The 15,545-nt window shown below is 39.2% G+C and overlaps 1 protein-coding gene across 1 annotated transcript in view; it reads right to left on the bottom strand.

Moving 5' to 3' along the window:
• LOC134540711 (putative inorganic phosphate cotransporter) overlaps positions 1–15,545 on the bottom strand; it is a 42,347-nt gene that overhangs the window by 11,477 nt on the left and 15,325 nt on the right. The window contains exons 4-6 of the mRNA XM_063383594.1: positions 7,867–8,093; positions 1,889–2,038; positions 1,357–1,489 (exon numbers count right to left, since the gene is read on the bottom strand). Coding sequence (XP_063239664.1) covers positions 1,357–1,489; positions 1,889–2,038; positions 7,867–8,093 — 510 coding nt within the window. The remainder of the gene's footprint in view (positions 1–1,356; positions 1,490–1,888; positions 2,039–7,866; positions 8,094–15,545) is intronic.

Here is a 15,545-nt window from a genome sequence, read left to right as displayed (position 1 = left end):
GGACCGCTTGGATATCTCGAGTAGTTTTGAAATCGGGTTGTTTTTCCTGAAGCTCTGCGCACCGTGTGTGTGCTCGGGTAGGCGGGGCCTTTAACACTTATACAATGATTATCTGTCAAGAAGATGATTCTGCTGGCACCATAGTTGTACCATTATCTTATACGTTTATGTCCTGTCAAAGAGATGGTATTTCTTGCACTAAAAATGTGTCATTAACTTATATTATGATGCTCTATCTATAAAAGGGTACTACTGACACTATAATGTGCGTTTTGTATTTAAATAATGGTCTCTCAGTGAGACAATTCTCCCGGCACCATTAACTAGCCATTTTCTCCTATGTGATGATGCTTTGTCAAGGAGACATTTTTGCTGGCACCATAAATGTGTTAGTTGTTTTAATATAAAGATTCTCTGTCAAGAATATTATACTACCAGCGTCATGAATCTGCCATTATCTCATAAATAATGTTGTTCTGTCAAGAAGACAGTACTGCCAGTACCATTACCATGACATTTACTGTTAATATTATGATGCTTTATCGATATTACGATACTCTCAGCAACGAAAACAGGCCTTTTGTTCACACATGATTATTAATCTGGGGATGATAAAGGTGGTGATGGTGACGATCTTTAGTAACAATTGTGATGATGATGGTGGTGGTGATGGTTGTTGTGGTCATGCGATTTCGGGAAAACTCTGACATACAAACTCAATATAAACGGTCTTGAGATCAAACCAATACTTCTTGGAATGAAAGTCCAATATATTATCACTATATAAACTTGCTCGTTATCTATGAAGATGATCATCTTCGTGGCATAGGTGAGAAAGTACACATATTAATAAGACTCAGTAGATGCAGATTACAAAATGTTTCGAATGAGGTGAAGAAGTAGAATGGCTAAAAAGTGTACCAAAAAGTATCCCATTTAGAGATACTTAAATTAGGAACCCATTAAATAGTTGAAACGTTGACTAACTGAACTTGAACCCCGAAAGCTAGTACTTGTCGATGTATTGTACCCATTTTCCATGCATTTCTTGCTACTAACGAATAGTTTATGTCCCAATAACTCAAAAAGATTACCTGTATATGTGTGGCATATTATCTGAATTGTGTGGCATTACCTGTATATGTGTGGCATATTATCTGAACTATTTTGAATTATTGTTGTAGTTATATTTGACGAAGAGGCATGCGTTTAGTTAGTTGAAACTGATATAGGAAAGACTCAGTCGTTACTCCAGTGGTAAACTGTGTGTTTAAGCTACGTCGAAACATAGAATTATAAGTACAATAGTACACAAGTAATTTTTTTTTAAATTTAGGATTTAATTTACCAGCTTACCTATTGAATTTATTATCTTCCTGGCCTGGGTGTGTGTAAACTTCTCGCTGGTTATCATCCAATCAGCAAGAACACTGGCTACCATAGAGAACAGCCACATGGCCAGGTACGGTAGTGCCGACAGAGTCCCATTCTGAAACAACCGCAAATAAAAAGCTTAGATAATAATAACAACTTTTTATTTTAAAATGATTAATTTTTTTAAAATTATGAAACTAATTTTAGCTTTTCATGGCCTTAACTTAACTAATGTGTTATTGTTATGCCATTAGGTGTTCTGAGGTTATCAAGAATCAGAAGAAAAAAAAGCGTTCCTTTCATTCCATGATGACCATAGAAATACTTGAATTAGGCATACTCTAAAGTATGTTTCAATAGTTACTGATTCTGAATTTTTCAACTACATGTTTATGTTAGCATTATTTTTATCCCGTTACTTTACAGAACTAAGTTATATATTATTATATTTTTTTTTCAGATAGTTTTCTACAGAGTTACCAGTTTGAGAACTCCAACAGGCAGACGGACTAACCTCTTTGATGTCGAAGTGAAGAATTTGCTTCATGAAGGTTGGCAGCTCAGTCATCAAGGTCTCGTAGCCGTAGTTCTGCCCCATGTGAGCTATCAAGATAGCCCAGAAAGGCACGGACTTCAAGATGGACATCCATGGAACACGTGGTGTCTGTTGGTACATATTTATTTGTACTAGTATGATTTTTATGGTAAACAAAAAAATCTTCACAATTTGTTTTAAAATTTCATACAACTTAACAAAAGAAATATTTCATGATACTCTAGTTTACAATTAAATTTCTCAAAATTTTTGAATTATTTCTTTATAACCGATACTGAAGTTACATCATGATTTTTACTTGCATTAAAACACTGAACACAATTAAAGCACTTTATAACAAATATGTTAATTTTCTTTAAACATAATGAAATGTAATGTTTTATTAATGCTAAGGTTTTATAAAATAAATTTTTATTACAATTTTATAAATATATGAAATTTATTTATTGGTCTTGGGAAAAAATAAATATTTTGGTTTATTGTTAAATAGTGGCAAACATAGGTAGGTTATCATCATGAAAAATAATGAGGCAATCAAAAAATATTTTCCAAATATTATTTTTATGAATAAGCAAAATATATTTTTACAAAAGGTGAATTTAATTTCAGAATTAATAGACTCAGTAAAGTTATGACAAATATAGGCATGTATATGAATATTTTATAACTTTCATGTAAACACCACTTTATACTTAAATTCCTATGAAATTGTATACTATTGTAAATTAAAATCAATAACATTAAAACAGCTAAGTAACTAGAATATCAAAGTTATCATTTAATATGTCACAAAAATAACTATTTAATGAGCTTACTAGTATGGTAGAATAAAGTCAATAAACCAGTAAAACAAGAATATGTAAGTGGTAAATAGATCCCAAAAATATCTCAAGTTATAACTCAATTTGTATTTTCTTACATATTTGCGCACTTGTATACTTGCGCTTTTTTGTAGTTGCTTATTTGCATGATTGATCGGTTTTGCTGCAAAACCAGCTAAGTCAAAATTAAGTCAAAAGTTAGTTAGATTGTGTTTTACATACAACAGCTTTCCTGTTCTGGTGCAAGAACCAGAACTGTGCACACTTATCTGAATGAGATATGTCTCTTTGTCAATAAAACCTATCATGTGTTTTAGAAAGGGTTAAACTAAAAAAAAACAACTTTGCCACACAAAAAGGTACAATTCTGGACTTAACTGGGTCTTGCAACGAACTTCACAATCGCTCATTCACACACTTCCGCACTCGGATACTAGCACGCATTCTTACACACTTCGCCCACCTGAAGACTCGCTTGCACTCTGGTACGGTTGTGAAATTATGTACGTGTTCCCCTCATTGTTCGCGTACCTTGCACAGTAAGACGCCCTTCTGGTCAGGGGTGTACCTGTGTTAGTGAGGTGGGATGATATGCGCGACGCATTGTGGCCACCAGGCCATATTTATATTTTTTTATTTTGGCTATTCTGATTTTTCTCAATTATTTCTATTTTAAATTACCGTTTCAATCTTTAAAAGTCAGTCGCAGTATTCTTAATTATTTAATTTTTGTGAATAGTTCTTTATTTATTTTCCATTTGTTTGGTTTTAATCAGTTTCTTTAATACTGTATGTCGATATTAGTTCTATGGCCGGCTACTGGGCGCGGTATCGTCGCTTTGAAGTCTGACGTCACCAGCGCCATAGCGCGGGTGTTGGAGTCAGCTGTTAGCCTCGAGGAGTGATGGACTGCGAGTCGCCGCCGACGGACCGCCGCGGGCAGAGGTGTACAATGCTTCGACACAGCGCCAGGCAGTCCGTGCCTGGGTTGGCGTGGATGGAGCCGTACCTTCAGCTGCTACCAAAGGAAGTGCCTCGCAAGAGAATACTTCGACAAGGTAAAGAGGCGACACGTAGTATTGTTTGGATTTGGCACATAACTAATTTTCATGATAAGTAACAGTTTGGTGCAAAACGTTTGAACGAACTTCCATCTATGGAGCACTATTAGTTCACGTGCGTGTGTTAATTAGAAGATACTCTTTTTGTTTGCAAAACTTAACTGTGTCTATTCTCTTTACAATTACTTTGAGCAAAGTTAAGCTGTCCCGCAATTTCGCACGAAGTTAATCTACGTCAAGAATCTTTAAAATAGGAACTTTGTATTTGGAAATAAGTTTGTCAACGGAACTAAATATTTTTGTCTCGGCCCCCTGCATTTACTGTGGCGGCACACGGCACTTTTGACTGGACAGTGTTATTTTGGTGGTCAGGGACACAGCTGTTCGTCTCGTCATATACCAGGAAGGCGAGAAATCGCGTATTTGAGTGTGTCGACGATTAAATCCGGCTCCAGTAGGGCACAAACTTTATATATGTATATTTAGGGATTTTATATAATTTATCTTTTTATATCATTAGGTGTTATTATTGTATTTTTATATTAATCAGCGCTGACTTATAATGTTTCAGTGTGGTTGTTTATAAGGGCGTTTAAAAGGGTATAAATGTTATTATCTGTGTAATTTATGGTTAAGCTCATACTAAAATCCAGTAACTGTCATTATTACCATCTGAAGCATCGTGATAAAGTTTAATTCAGTAAAACTCTGCATATTTGTACTCTGCATTTTTATTACTATTGGCCAAAGACTAGCCTATAATTTGTTTGATAAGATTTCCATTTTTGTTTCGACACCGTGGGTAAATAGAGGGGTTGATTTTTTTGAGCTCTTTAAATTTTTTGGGTATTCCATATTTTTAATAATATTTACCCAGACTGTGTCGGGGACGCAACCCTCCTTCCATGTTGGACGGAAGGCGGGTTACAGCATGCTGGTGTTCTAGGGGGCGTCCATTCATTACGTGAGGCGATTTTGGCGATTTTCTAACACCCTCCCCCCCTTCGTGAGATGTCGTGAGGTTTGGCTTGACCTCCTTCCCCCCCCCCCCCCCATAATTTACACGTGATATTTTTCAAAATGCGAATTTTTAACGTAAATACGTTAATCTGTGCTTGATTGCGTTGTATTTATTAAAAAAACATAATCTGCTTGATTATTATTATTTAAGATTAGTTAAACCTATTATTTAAGACGGAACGTATTCTAAAATCAGAGTGAGAAAATCGAACAGTAAAATACTGAAATAGGAACTACTAAAATTCTTTAAAAAAATATTCATTGGAATTAAGTCCACAGGGGAATCGCGTGTGGTCCGAAGAGTGACTTTGTGGCGTTCACATATCCGCGATAAATATTATTGTGAAGGAGTTAGCCGTATTTAAGTGGATAAGCATGTTTCACTTAATTTAACCCAGTTTTTTTTTCTCGCAATTTTAGACTGTTACTTGCCGGGAAAAAAAATTACGTGATATTTTCCAAGACCCTCCAAAACGTTAGATTGGGTGATATTCGGCTCGAGCCCCCGCCACCCTAAACCCCTCACGTTATTTATGGACGCCCCCTAGCGCGATACCGCCTCTAAGGCCCTTCCTACAATGACACGTAAACGGAGATAGGCTAAGTATCAATTAAACGGAGAAGGATCTCATGGCACGGAGTTTCCACAACGGCACGCAGACGGAGACGGACCCGTAACGTATCAGCTCGGCAATGCTGAGCTCTTCCGTTTACGTCGCTCCGTGCGACCAATAGAAGCCGAGTACTGGGCTGCGGTGGTAGCCATGTTTGTTTATGTTCTAAATACGTTAAAAATTGTTTCAAGTACAAGAATATCTAGCGTTCTGTTTCTTACTTTATTTTCACTATATCACATATAAAAATTCTGCCCATGCTATGAACTCTAAGCATTAAGTATATAGGCTATTTTTTATTAAATTTATATTTCGTTACCTTGAATTGTAATTTAATTTGTTATGTTTTCGTGCATTGTGGAAGCAGCAGAAGAGATAGTGAAATGTTCCCGAAGATTCGTTTTCGTTTCCTTGCCATTGAAAAACTGTAAACTGGCGCGGATGGGGTAGCTATGAAATTATATCGTTGACCGTTAAATGAAGATGAAGTTGTAATGCCATGTCCTTGGGTGATTTCAAAAATCGTTACCGGGTGTTTTGTGTATATAGATTATTCTGATAACACGCCTTTAGACCTTTACTCTCCTAAAAATACATTTAAAAACAAAATACGGAGACAGAACTACCAATTCGCCCTTGGGGCGTTCTGGAATGATTTTCGTAAACAGACGCCACTCTGATTTCTTGAGCAGTTTTCAAATCGCGTGTTTTCTTCCGAAGCTTTGACCTCGCTCTACAGAATGGGGCGAAATGTATGTATCGGTTTTGAAGGTCTATTAAAAGAAACGGATCTACTTACAGAAATGAGATTTATTTTATTGGAATCAGTAGACATCCCCATTTTTTTTTATCAAGTTCTAAAAATGACATCAGGAAAATGGGGTCCATCAGGAGCGATGTATTGATGAGTTTGATTTTGGAAATCTTCGACCGCTTTTCGGCAAACTTCGAGGTGTATAGCAGTAATTTCCTCCCGAAATCGCATCTTCAGCTCTTCCAAGGTTAGACAAACGATGTTTGAAAACCTTTTCCCTTGTGGTAAAACTCCACAGGAAGAAGTCGGAGACCTTCTGAGGGGGTGAAATGAGTTGGCTCTCGCTTTTCAACGGATCTGAGCGTATTGCGGGTTCTTCCTGTAGAGTTACCTCAAGGAAAAAAGGTTTCCAAACGTCCTCTTCACACACAAGAAGAGCTTGAAACGGCCAAATCGGGAGGAAATCACAGCTCCAACCCTTCTGAATGTGCCGAAAAGCATCGCTGTTTTTGGCCACCATCATCCTGATGTTATCTTTAGAAATTGATAAATAAAAGAAAATGGGTATGTATACTGTGATTCCAATAAAAAAAATTGTTTGTGGCTGTGTCATGGACACGGCCGTGTGTTGTTAGTGCATACGTGTACGTAACACATAATGTTATCTATACAAAACATAAAATACGTTTTTTTATGTAAATTATAATCACGTTTGAACACTAAGACATGATATTTTTCTGATTTTGCTTTTATTTAACACCATATATAATCACTGTAACTATTTTACAATAATGTTTTAAATATGCAATCGATAGATTTTGAGGAGAGCTGACGATTGAAACTGAAATGAATGTCGAAGCTTATCCGTGTCAAACGTTATACCAAATGTAAATCTTGAAACTTCAGCAAAATGACCTCAAAATGGCGGCGCTTCCCCCTCCAAAACACGTGACGCGTCACAGTTCTCACTTAGCGTTACGAATTCTTTGATCTTTTAGCCATCCAGTGGTGCAATTAAAATTTTGGACTGGAGACGATAGATAATATGTAGCTGTTTCTCCCGGTTTTTTATCATTGTTTTTTTTTTAATTGCCTCCCACTATGGAAGCAATTTTAAAGACGTATTCGGGTCAAAAACTCATCTCTGTAATTTCCTTCTTTTTTAAAAAAAAAATAAAGGCATTTAAAACAGACACGACACACCTTTTGCCCCAGACTGTATCATCTTCCCATGCGTCTACGCAAACTGTAATTTGTGAGGAGTGGGGATGGTAAGGGGGAGGTTAAGGGGTATTGGGAGGGGGAGTGTGGTGCGGTGAGGTGTGGGAGGGGGAATGGGGTGGGTAAGGTGGATGGGGGAGGGGGAGTGTGGCATTAGAGGAGGGTAAGGGGGGAGGGGGAGTGGTATTGGGGTGGGGTAGGCGGAGGGGAGTGTACGGGTGGGGGGGAAAAGGTTGGTAGGAGGGGGGAGGGGGAGGGAGATGATAAGACGGTAGGGGGGGAGTGAGGCGGTGGAGGAGGGTAAGGGGGAGGGGGAGTGGGGTGGGGTGGTGGAGTGGGATGTGGTTGGGGAGGGGGTGGGGGACAGGTGACTTGGGAGGGGGGAGGGGGAAGGGAGTTTAACGGTAAAAGGAATAGAGTAAGGGGGGAAGGGGGTTAAACCCACCGACACTCCGGCCGCGCCCCAGACGCTGCTGACGATGTAGTGCCGCTCCTCGGCGGAGATCCTCGGGTGGTCCTCGGGGCTCTCGTACACGGTGAACATGTAGGCGACCACCCAGACCACGCCCACGGTCCCGAACACGTAGAATATGGACGGCCAGCCGCCGGAGAAGCCGTACTCCGACAGCAGCCCGCTCAGCGGCATGGAGACGATCGTGCCGAACTGCGCTCCTGCGCACAGTAGAGAGCCGCGTGGAGATCCGCGCTGGGAACGAGGACGCCATGTTGGTTTCAGAGTTTCTCCCGTCTTTACCAATCGTTCCTTTGCGAACCAGTCGCCGAGAAACAGTTTGTATTATTACTACAATAATTTTTTTAACTTTGTGTAACACATGGCAATGGTTATTATTGCATATATGAAAAACGTTTTTTTTTTCGAGATAATACCAAGTAATTAGGTAGTATGGAAATTGACCCAAAATTTAGGATTCTAATCTGTGTTTCATCCTACATAATTTTTTTTTTCAACAAATGGAAAAGATGATCGGATAATCCATAATTGGACCCTTTTTTCTAAGTAAGTTTAACTATTGGCGGTACTGGGACAACACAAAGCATAAATACTCGGGTAATAATCCGTACTCAGTATTAGGTACTGCGAACACTATTCATTATGTGATTCATTTGTTTTCGTGTAAACGTAAAAAAATTAACACCTCTCTGTAATTTTACATGAATATTTCTGTTCCATTTACAAAAAAAAAGTTGTTACAGTGCAGAGTTTAACATAAAGTACGACGACGTGGTGTGGGTGGCTCGACGACATGTTTGGGCTTATAGCACACTTGCATATTTGCTCAGTTTGCGCACTCTCATTCTCGTACCTACTTGCTCGCTCGCATACTTGCACTCGTTCTTAAACTTATATCGGTGGACTTCCACCACGAAACAGTGTGTTAACGTTAGTTACAATTGTGTTGGTCTTGGAAATTTTTACTAATCTTAACACCGGGTGCCTGTCCTCAATAAACTCAAAGTAACTCTTGTTAGCAACCAGTTAACAAAAAAAAAAAAACTTAAGATTTATAAAGGACACTGCTATAAGCTTGGCTAAATCGAAACAATATTTCGTTGAAAATAATCGCCAAAATATCATTATTCATCATGATTTGAGTGATTACAAACAAAGACATTTACATGGAAACAGTCATGCAAAACCTTCCTTTGGACACACGTACTTGTTTGCTTTTTTATGTCATGGAGAAAACCAGAAGAAAGTACAAAGATATATGAATACACAAACAAAGAAAACCAGTCAAAATAGGTAAACCGATTTTGAATGTGAAATGTGTACACACAGAAATAGTTTGAACGAACTAGTCAAAACTAAATCACAGCCCACACGAACACTGAGGGCTGAAAACGACGAGACAGTTAAAAAAAAAACCGAAAATACGGACAAACAACCACCATTGACAACATAGCGACAGACAGGGAAACCCAAGGACGATACTTAACAGATAATTTAGAAAAAGTACCGACAATACAGCGACGCATAAGCAAACCCAGTATTCGACATCAGCTGATTTTGGCTTGTGTTCTTTGTTTTTGTAAACATCTTCCTTTGTTTGTTCTTTGGGTTTACTCCGTGAAATACAACGTAAGCTAGCAATGTCGTAAGTATAAAATAATGATTTGATTAAATCTTACCCATTTCATGATTTATTTTAACAATGCGTTATTGGTAAAGATCGCAGGCTTTCACGGCCATTGTCTGAAGTAGCTTGGCTTCTTGGTTGTAGCCACGTCCAAGGCGAATATACCACCGACGTTTCGGTCGATATTGCAGTCGCCATCATCAATGAGTTACACATTCTTATTGTCTTGTACCTCTATTTCTCAAGTTTCTCTTCTTAGGCGTAGGCTAAGCACAGTTTTTTTAATCTATAATTTTTTTTCAACTTAACATTTATTAAAGAAAGTAAGAAAAAAATGGAGTTACTTGTATATAGAGTGAGTATATATTCTAAATTTAAAGTAACTCTGATTTGTAGCCAATTAGCGAAATACATCGTGGTTATGTAAATGCTACTGCTATAACTTTGTTTAATATCTTGAAGAAAATTCGTTACAAAGAATCGCAAGAATGTCAAAATTCATCATAAAGTGGATGTTGTTTAACTAATATGTAAAAACACATCAACAAGGAAATAGCGTAAAGTTGGATTATAAACTATACGGTGTTTTAATTTTTAGATGAGAAATTTTCGTAATGGGTTGATATGATTTTGGATTCGATTTTAATTAAAATATCTAAAAATTACACACACAACTCACACAAATCTCTTAATCATGGTTAGTCCTAGCTCTTTTTGGAATTTACTTAAATGAACCAATAATTTTCTGAAAAACTTCAAAAATAATTTCTATTTAGTTTAACAGGGCAAATATACTTCGCTTGCTCACATATTGAAGTCAGTGTTTAAAGAACAATTGTAACCGTTATCACAGTTGTAGTGAACTACATGGAATAAAATTCGACGCTATTTACTTAAGAAAATAATAAACATAATATATGTTTAAAATGTAAAATCTCCGAAATAGTATTAAGTAGTTTAGGAATGGGCATACGGCGCCAGGCTTCAGGCTGTGGTGTCTGTGGTATTTTCCGCCATCTTGGATTGTGACGTCACAGCGGCCATCTTGGATGATTGTGACCTTGACCTTTGACCTTGACCTTGACCCCGGCGGCCATTTTGGATCCGCCATCTTGGATCCGCCATTTTGGATGACGTCATTGTGTTCTAGAATATTCCGGCGATGTGTTTTCCGCCATATTGAATGATGACGTCACCGTTGCAATTTCCGTTACGGCCGCCATCTTTAAATTTTTTATTTATTATCCGATTTTAATGAAATTTTTTTTTTAAAATTATAAAAAAATTCAAATAATAACATTTTAATAAATTATTTATAAAAATCATACTTTTACGACACGGAGCTCGGAGTCCTCGGTTCGAACCCGGTGAGGGTAAAAAAAATAAAAAATGGTGACCGATCCTTCCCCCGTGGTGGCTGCAGGCAGACTGACTCCCACCACTTTTTTTAAAGCATATATATATATATATATCGTCACCTAGTATGACGTCATGTCCGCCATCTTGTCTTCGTTGCTGGAGACCACCATCATGTTTTCGTCGGCGAGAGTGCGCTGATGACATGTTAGTTTAATTCTTATCCGCTAGAGTGCAGTAAACATTTATTACCGAGGTATCCCCGCCATCTTGAAATTTGGACGCCATCTTGGAATCGTGTAATTATTTAGCTAGAAATTCGGGAAAAGTTCCAAAATTCATTAAACAAATCACTCATTAATTTACATATTGATTCTATGGATTCCTGTCCTCAGTTCGATACCCGATCGATGCAATAATGTTTAAATTTATGTAAAAAATAATAATTTCAATAAACCATGTTCAACATTCGTAAAGAGACTTTAAATCCTCTACTACCATCATCCTATCAGACGTCAAGACTACCATATTGGAAATTCGTAATTTTAATGCTTTAGATTCGGGAAAAAGTTCAAAATTCATTAAATAAATTTGTAATCTATATACTGATTGATAAGATCGACTAAGGTCCTTGGTTCGATCCCTTGTCGATACAAAACAACATTAATATTTTAAAAAGTACCACTAAAGTGTAAGGTTTGAGAAAATAAAAAACACTGCAAGTTCTTTTAAAAAAACTTTTATTACATACATACTACACTACTACAAGTACAAAAAAAATACACAGACAAATTACTAAAGTTTTTTGGATTCCTCGATTTCCGCATCAGCCACCCAGGAATTAAAGCGAGGTGGAAAGCCCCACCACTTGACATAGGACCGTCCATTTCTTCGTTTTATAATCTTCTCCACCAAGTACGTATCGGGATACAACGTAGGCTGAATCTCTTCGGCATAGAAGACTCCATGGATAGGTTTGTGGTCCAAATCTTCGAGGTAGTAGGTCCTAGGCTCTGATTCACGAACATGTGTCACACGGAAAAGTTCGGAACTCCAGTTTGCAGTGAAACCTTTCTCGAAGATACCTTTCTGCTTGGAGATTCGCACAATGTCACCGACGTTAGCTTTACGCTTTCATGGATCTTTCTTCTTCGTGTTGGAAAACACTGTTTGAAGCAAGCGATTGTCCGTTACGTCCTTTGGCTTCATTTTCGTGGTAGAATGCACCGTGGAATTATACTTGCTTATTAGTTTCGGCAAGATGTCAAGCCACTTGTAATTTCCGTTAGCCGTGAACTGCCGCCACATCTTGGAACGCAAAGTTCTGTTAAACCTTTCGACAACGGAGGCTTTGACGTTACTAAATGTAGAGTAGTGTTTGATGCCATACTTCTTCATCAAAGCCTTGAAGGTTGCATTGTAGAATTCTTTCCCGAGGTCCGTTTGCAGGTGCGACGGTACACGTCCATCACGCAAAATATTGTTCATGGCCTTGGCTACGTCAGCTGCAGTCTTTGATTTGACAGGTCTTGCCCAAGCGAACTTGCTATAAACATCGATGACTGTCAACATGTACTTGAAACCTTTATTCAATCGGGAATACGGTATCATCCCAACAAGGTACGCCTGGAATAAATCGTCAATTCCACGAACTATGACTTTGCGATGTTGGTATTTCCGTCTAGCAGGAGCATGAAGTTCGCGAGCGATTCCGGTTCGACTCATTGCATGTAGCCAGCTTCCCTCAGTTCTTCAAGTATGGAGACTATTTCGTTGATGTGCGAATAGTTTCCTACGCTAAGTGAAGCATGTAGAATTCTAAGGCGATCAACTAATTCATTAGGGTCGTCCCAATATACATAGTCAAATATCTGACTACTTTCTAGCTTTTTTAAACCTTCGCCATGTATTGTTAGTTCACTGAAGAGATTAGCGAGAATGTCGATTTTTTCATGATCTACGTCTTTATATACACCACTATCTGGATCGTTATCGCGAAAATATGCGTTGGTTAGCTCTAGCAGTTTTTTGTACTCTTGTAAGTCTTTGTGAGAATATCCTTTAGGCTCCCTGCGAAACAGCAATTCGTACAGACCCGGAGTCCCGCGCGTTTTGTACTCTGCTACGCGTACGATGTTTCCTGGTAGAAAGTCTATTTCTTTAGCACCGAGGAACCACTTATTATATTTTCTGTACACTCCATAAGTCGTGTCATTATTCCGGCTCGTAAACGATATCAGGTATGGTCGGACCATTGCATTAACTTGATGTCCCTTTTTCGGTATTTTTTTCTTGTGCATGGACTCTGTACTTGTTAAGTCCTCTTCTTCTCGATCCGGTTCATACTTTCTCTTCTTTACAGTCGGCATTTCATCTTCAACTTCTGTCTTCACAATGATGGCTGGTTCTTCCTTGTTTTTAAGTTCGTCGAGGCGACTAGTGATTGGTTTAAATATCTCCTCATTTTCCATCTCACGTGCAAGTCTGGTTCGTCTAGCAAGTAAATATTTTTCACGAACAGACTGTATAGCTCGATGAAGGTCACTGGCCAGGTCCGACATTGTACTGGCTGAAAACTTATTGCAAGACCTCCTTATATACTTTTTTATTCGATCGCAGAAACTTCTTTCTTGTGTTTGGCCAAATCTGAATTTGTTGACAAGTGAGATAGTGATGCTTTCAGACTACTTTGAAAAGTCCTCAGATCGTCACGTCTTTGTGCATTCGATACTTCGATCATGTCGCGAATGCGAGAATCCGAGGCTTCCACACGCTGGTCGATGGCAACGAGATACTCTAGTAATTCGTTTTTCACACTTTCCACCTTTTGAGCCAGTAGCGAAATGTATTTGCGAATATCGCTGTCAAGAGACTTGAGAGCAGTACGTAAGTCTCGACTGCTGCGTCCAAATTTAGAAATGCTATGACTCATGTTTGGCGATAAACTGATCGAAACCTCGTCTGTACCTGCCCTTATATAGCGGCCAGTCCTTTACAATGACTAGAAATCCGTGCTCGTGTTTCCAACACAAGGAGCACATGTCTTTGAATTCCTGGAACGTCATGTCGGTGTTTACGTGATCGTCATAAGCGTGGCGTAAATTAAGTTCGTCCATGCGAAAAAGTACTATGACATTCGCGTTGTCTCGTAGGAGATGTTTTGGTATTCTACTGTAAGTCTGACACAGGTAAACGCAGTCTACCTTGGCGTGTCTGCCCATGGAAAAGTACTCTTGTATTATGCCTTGTTTCTCGCACATTACATCGTCGAAAACAAACACGGAATTGGCTTTTGCTTCGCTTGGAGGTACAACATCGGTATTATCGCTAAACGGAAAATACTCCAGACCATCCACCGAGCGTAGAACAGTTGCTAGGCGCTGGTACTTTGGCTGTTGCAACGACTTGGAATACAAGAAAACGTTCTCGAACCGAAGACCGTTTGGCTCCTCCAGTAAACTCAGTAAAACACACGTCTTGCCGCAGTTTGACGGACCCGCCATTATGCAACGTACGGTGGACGGTAATAATATACCATGTCGTGATTCACGCGCACTAAATACATCGTCTTGCGTAATGCGTACGGGCAAACAAACATCCTGCTTGACGACCTGCATTGTACTAAAGTAATTGTATAAAATCAAACACATTTATACTTTCTGGTCAGTTGTGCGTAATGACTCGAAGAGGTAAGAACAAAAAATACGTCGGCGCGGGACTCGTAAACTCGCTGATAAACAACCTACCATTCGAGCTACACATTCCCGGCTACAGATTCTGCGGCCCCGGCACTAAATTAGCGAAAAGGTTAGCTCGCGGTGACGTGGGCATTAATTCACTCGACGAAAAGTGCAAGCAGCACGATATCGCATATTCATTAAGCAAGGATCTGGAATCCAGACACCGGGCCGACGAGATATTGGCACAGGAAGCCGAAGATATAAGTAAATCGTCGAACGCGGGACTCGGAGAGAAAATCGCAGCGTGGGGCGTATCTAAGATCATGAAGGCAAAGACGAAATTAGGACTGGGTGCTCGTCAAGCCAGCTCCATCAAGTCAAAGACTAACTCACGCAAGACCAAGAAGCGCAAGACTGGTGCAGGCGTGCAAAAAGCCAAGCAAAAATTACAGACTCTCGACAAGAAGATTATAGGAGGATTTCTTCCTTTGCTTTTGCCTGCATTGGGTGCTCTCGGCGGCCTCATCGGTGCAACGAGCGGTATAGTGCGGGCAGTCAACACTTCGAAGAATGAGCGCAAGCAGTTAAAAGAAGCACAGCGACACAATGCCAGCATGGAAGCCATTGCCATGGATAAAAAAAACGGCGCAGGACTCTACTTGCAACCTCACAAGACAGGTCGTGGCATGAAAAAGAAACGAATGAAAAAATCATAAGTTCCCTACCGAAACGACCGCTCACCAAAGTAGATTTAATAAAGTACGCACGCAAACTTAAAATACCAAATTTCCGCGGTGTGTTTATGCGAGACACTTTGCCCAGCAAGCCAAAGACACGTGAGTGCGCCATAATTAATTTAGACACGTCGTCGGGTCGCGGCACGCACTGGGTGGCGTACATAAAGTCTGGAAAAAAAGCTACTTACTACGACAGTTTCGGTAATTTACGCCCACCGCCCGAACTGCGACAGTACCTGGGCCGGACCACTA

This window comes from Bacillus rossius, chromosome 17, assembly GCF_032445375.1.
Source record: "Bacillus rossius redtenbacheri isolate Brsri chromosome 17, Brsri_v3, whole genome shotgun sequence".
In the NCBI taxonomy this organism is placed as follows: Eukaryota; Metazoa; Arthropoda; class Insecta; order Phasmatodea; family Bacillidae; genus Bacillus; species Bacillus rossius.
The sequence above is the reverse complement of the archived record's forward strand: the minus strand, read 5'-3'. Positions and strand labels throughout refer to the sequence as shown.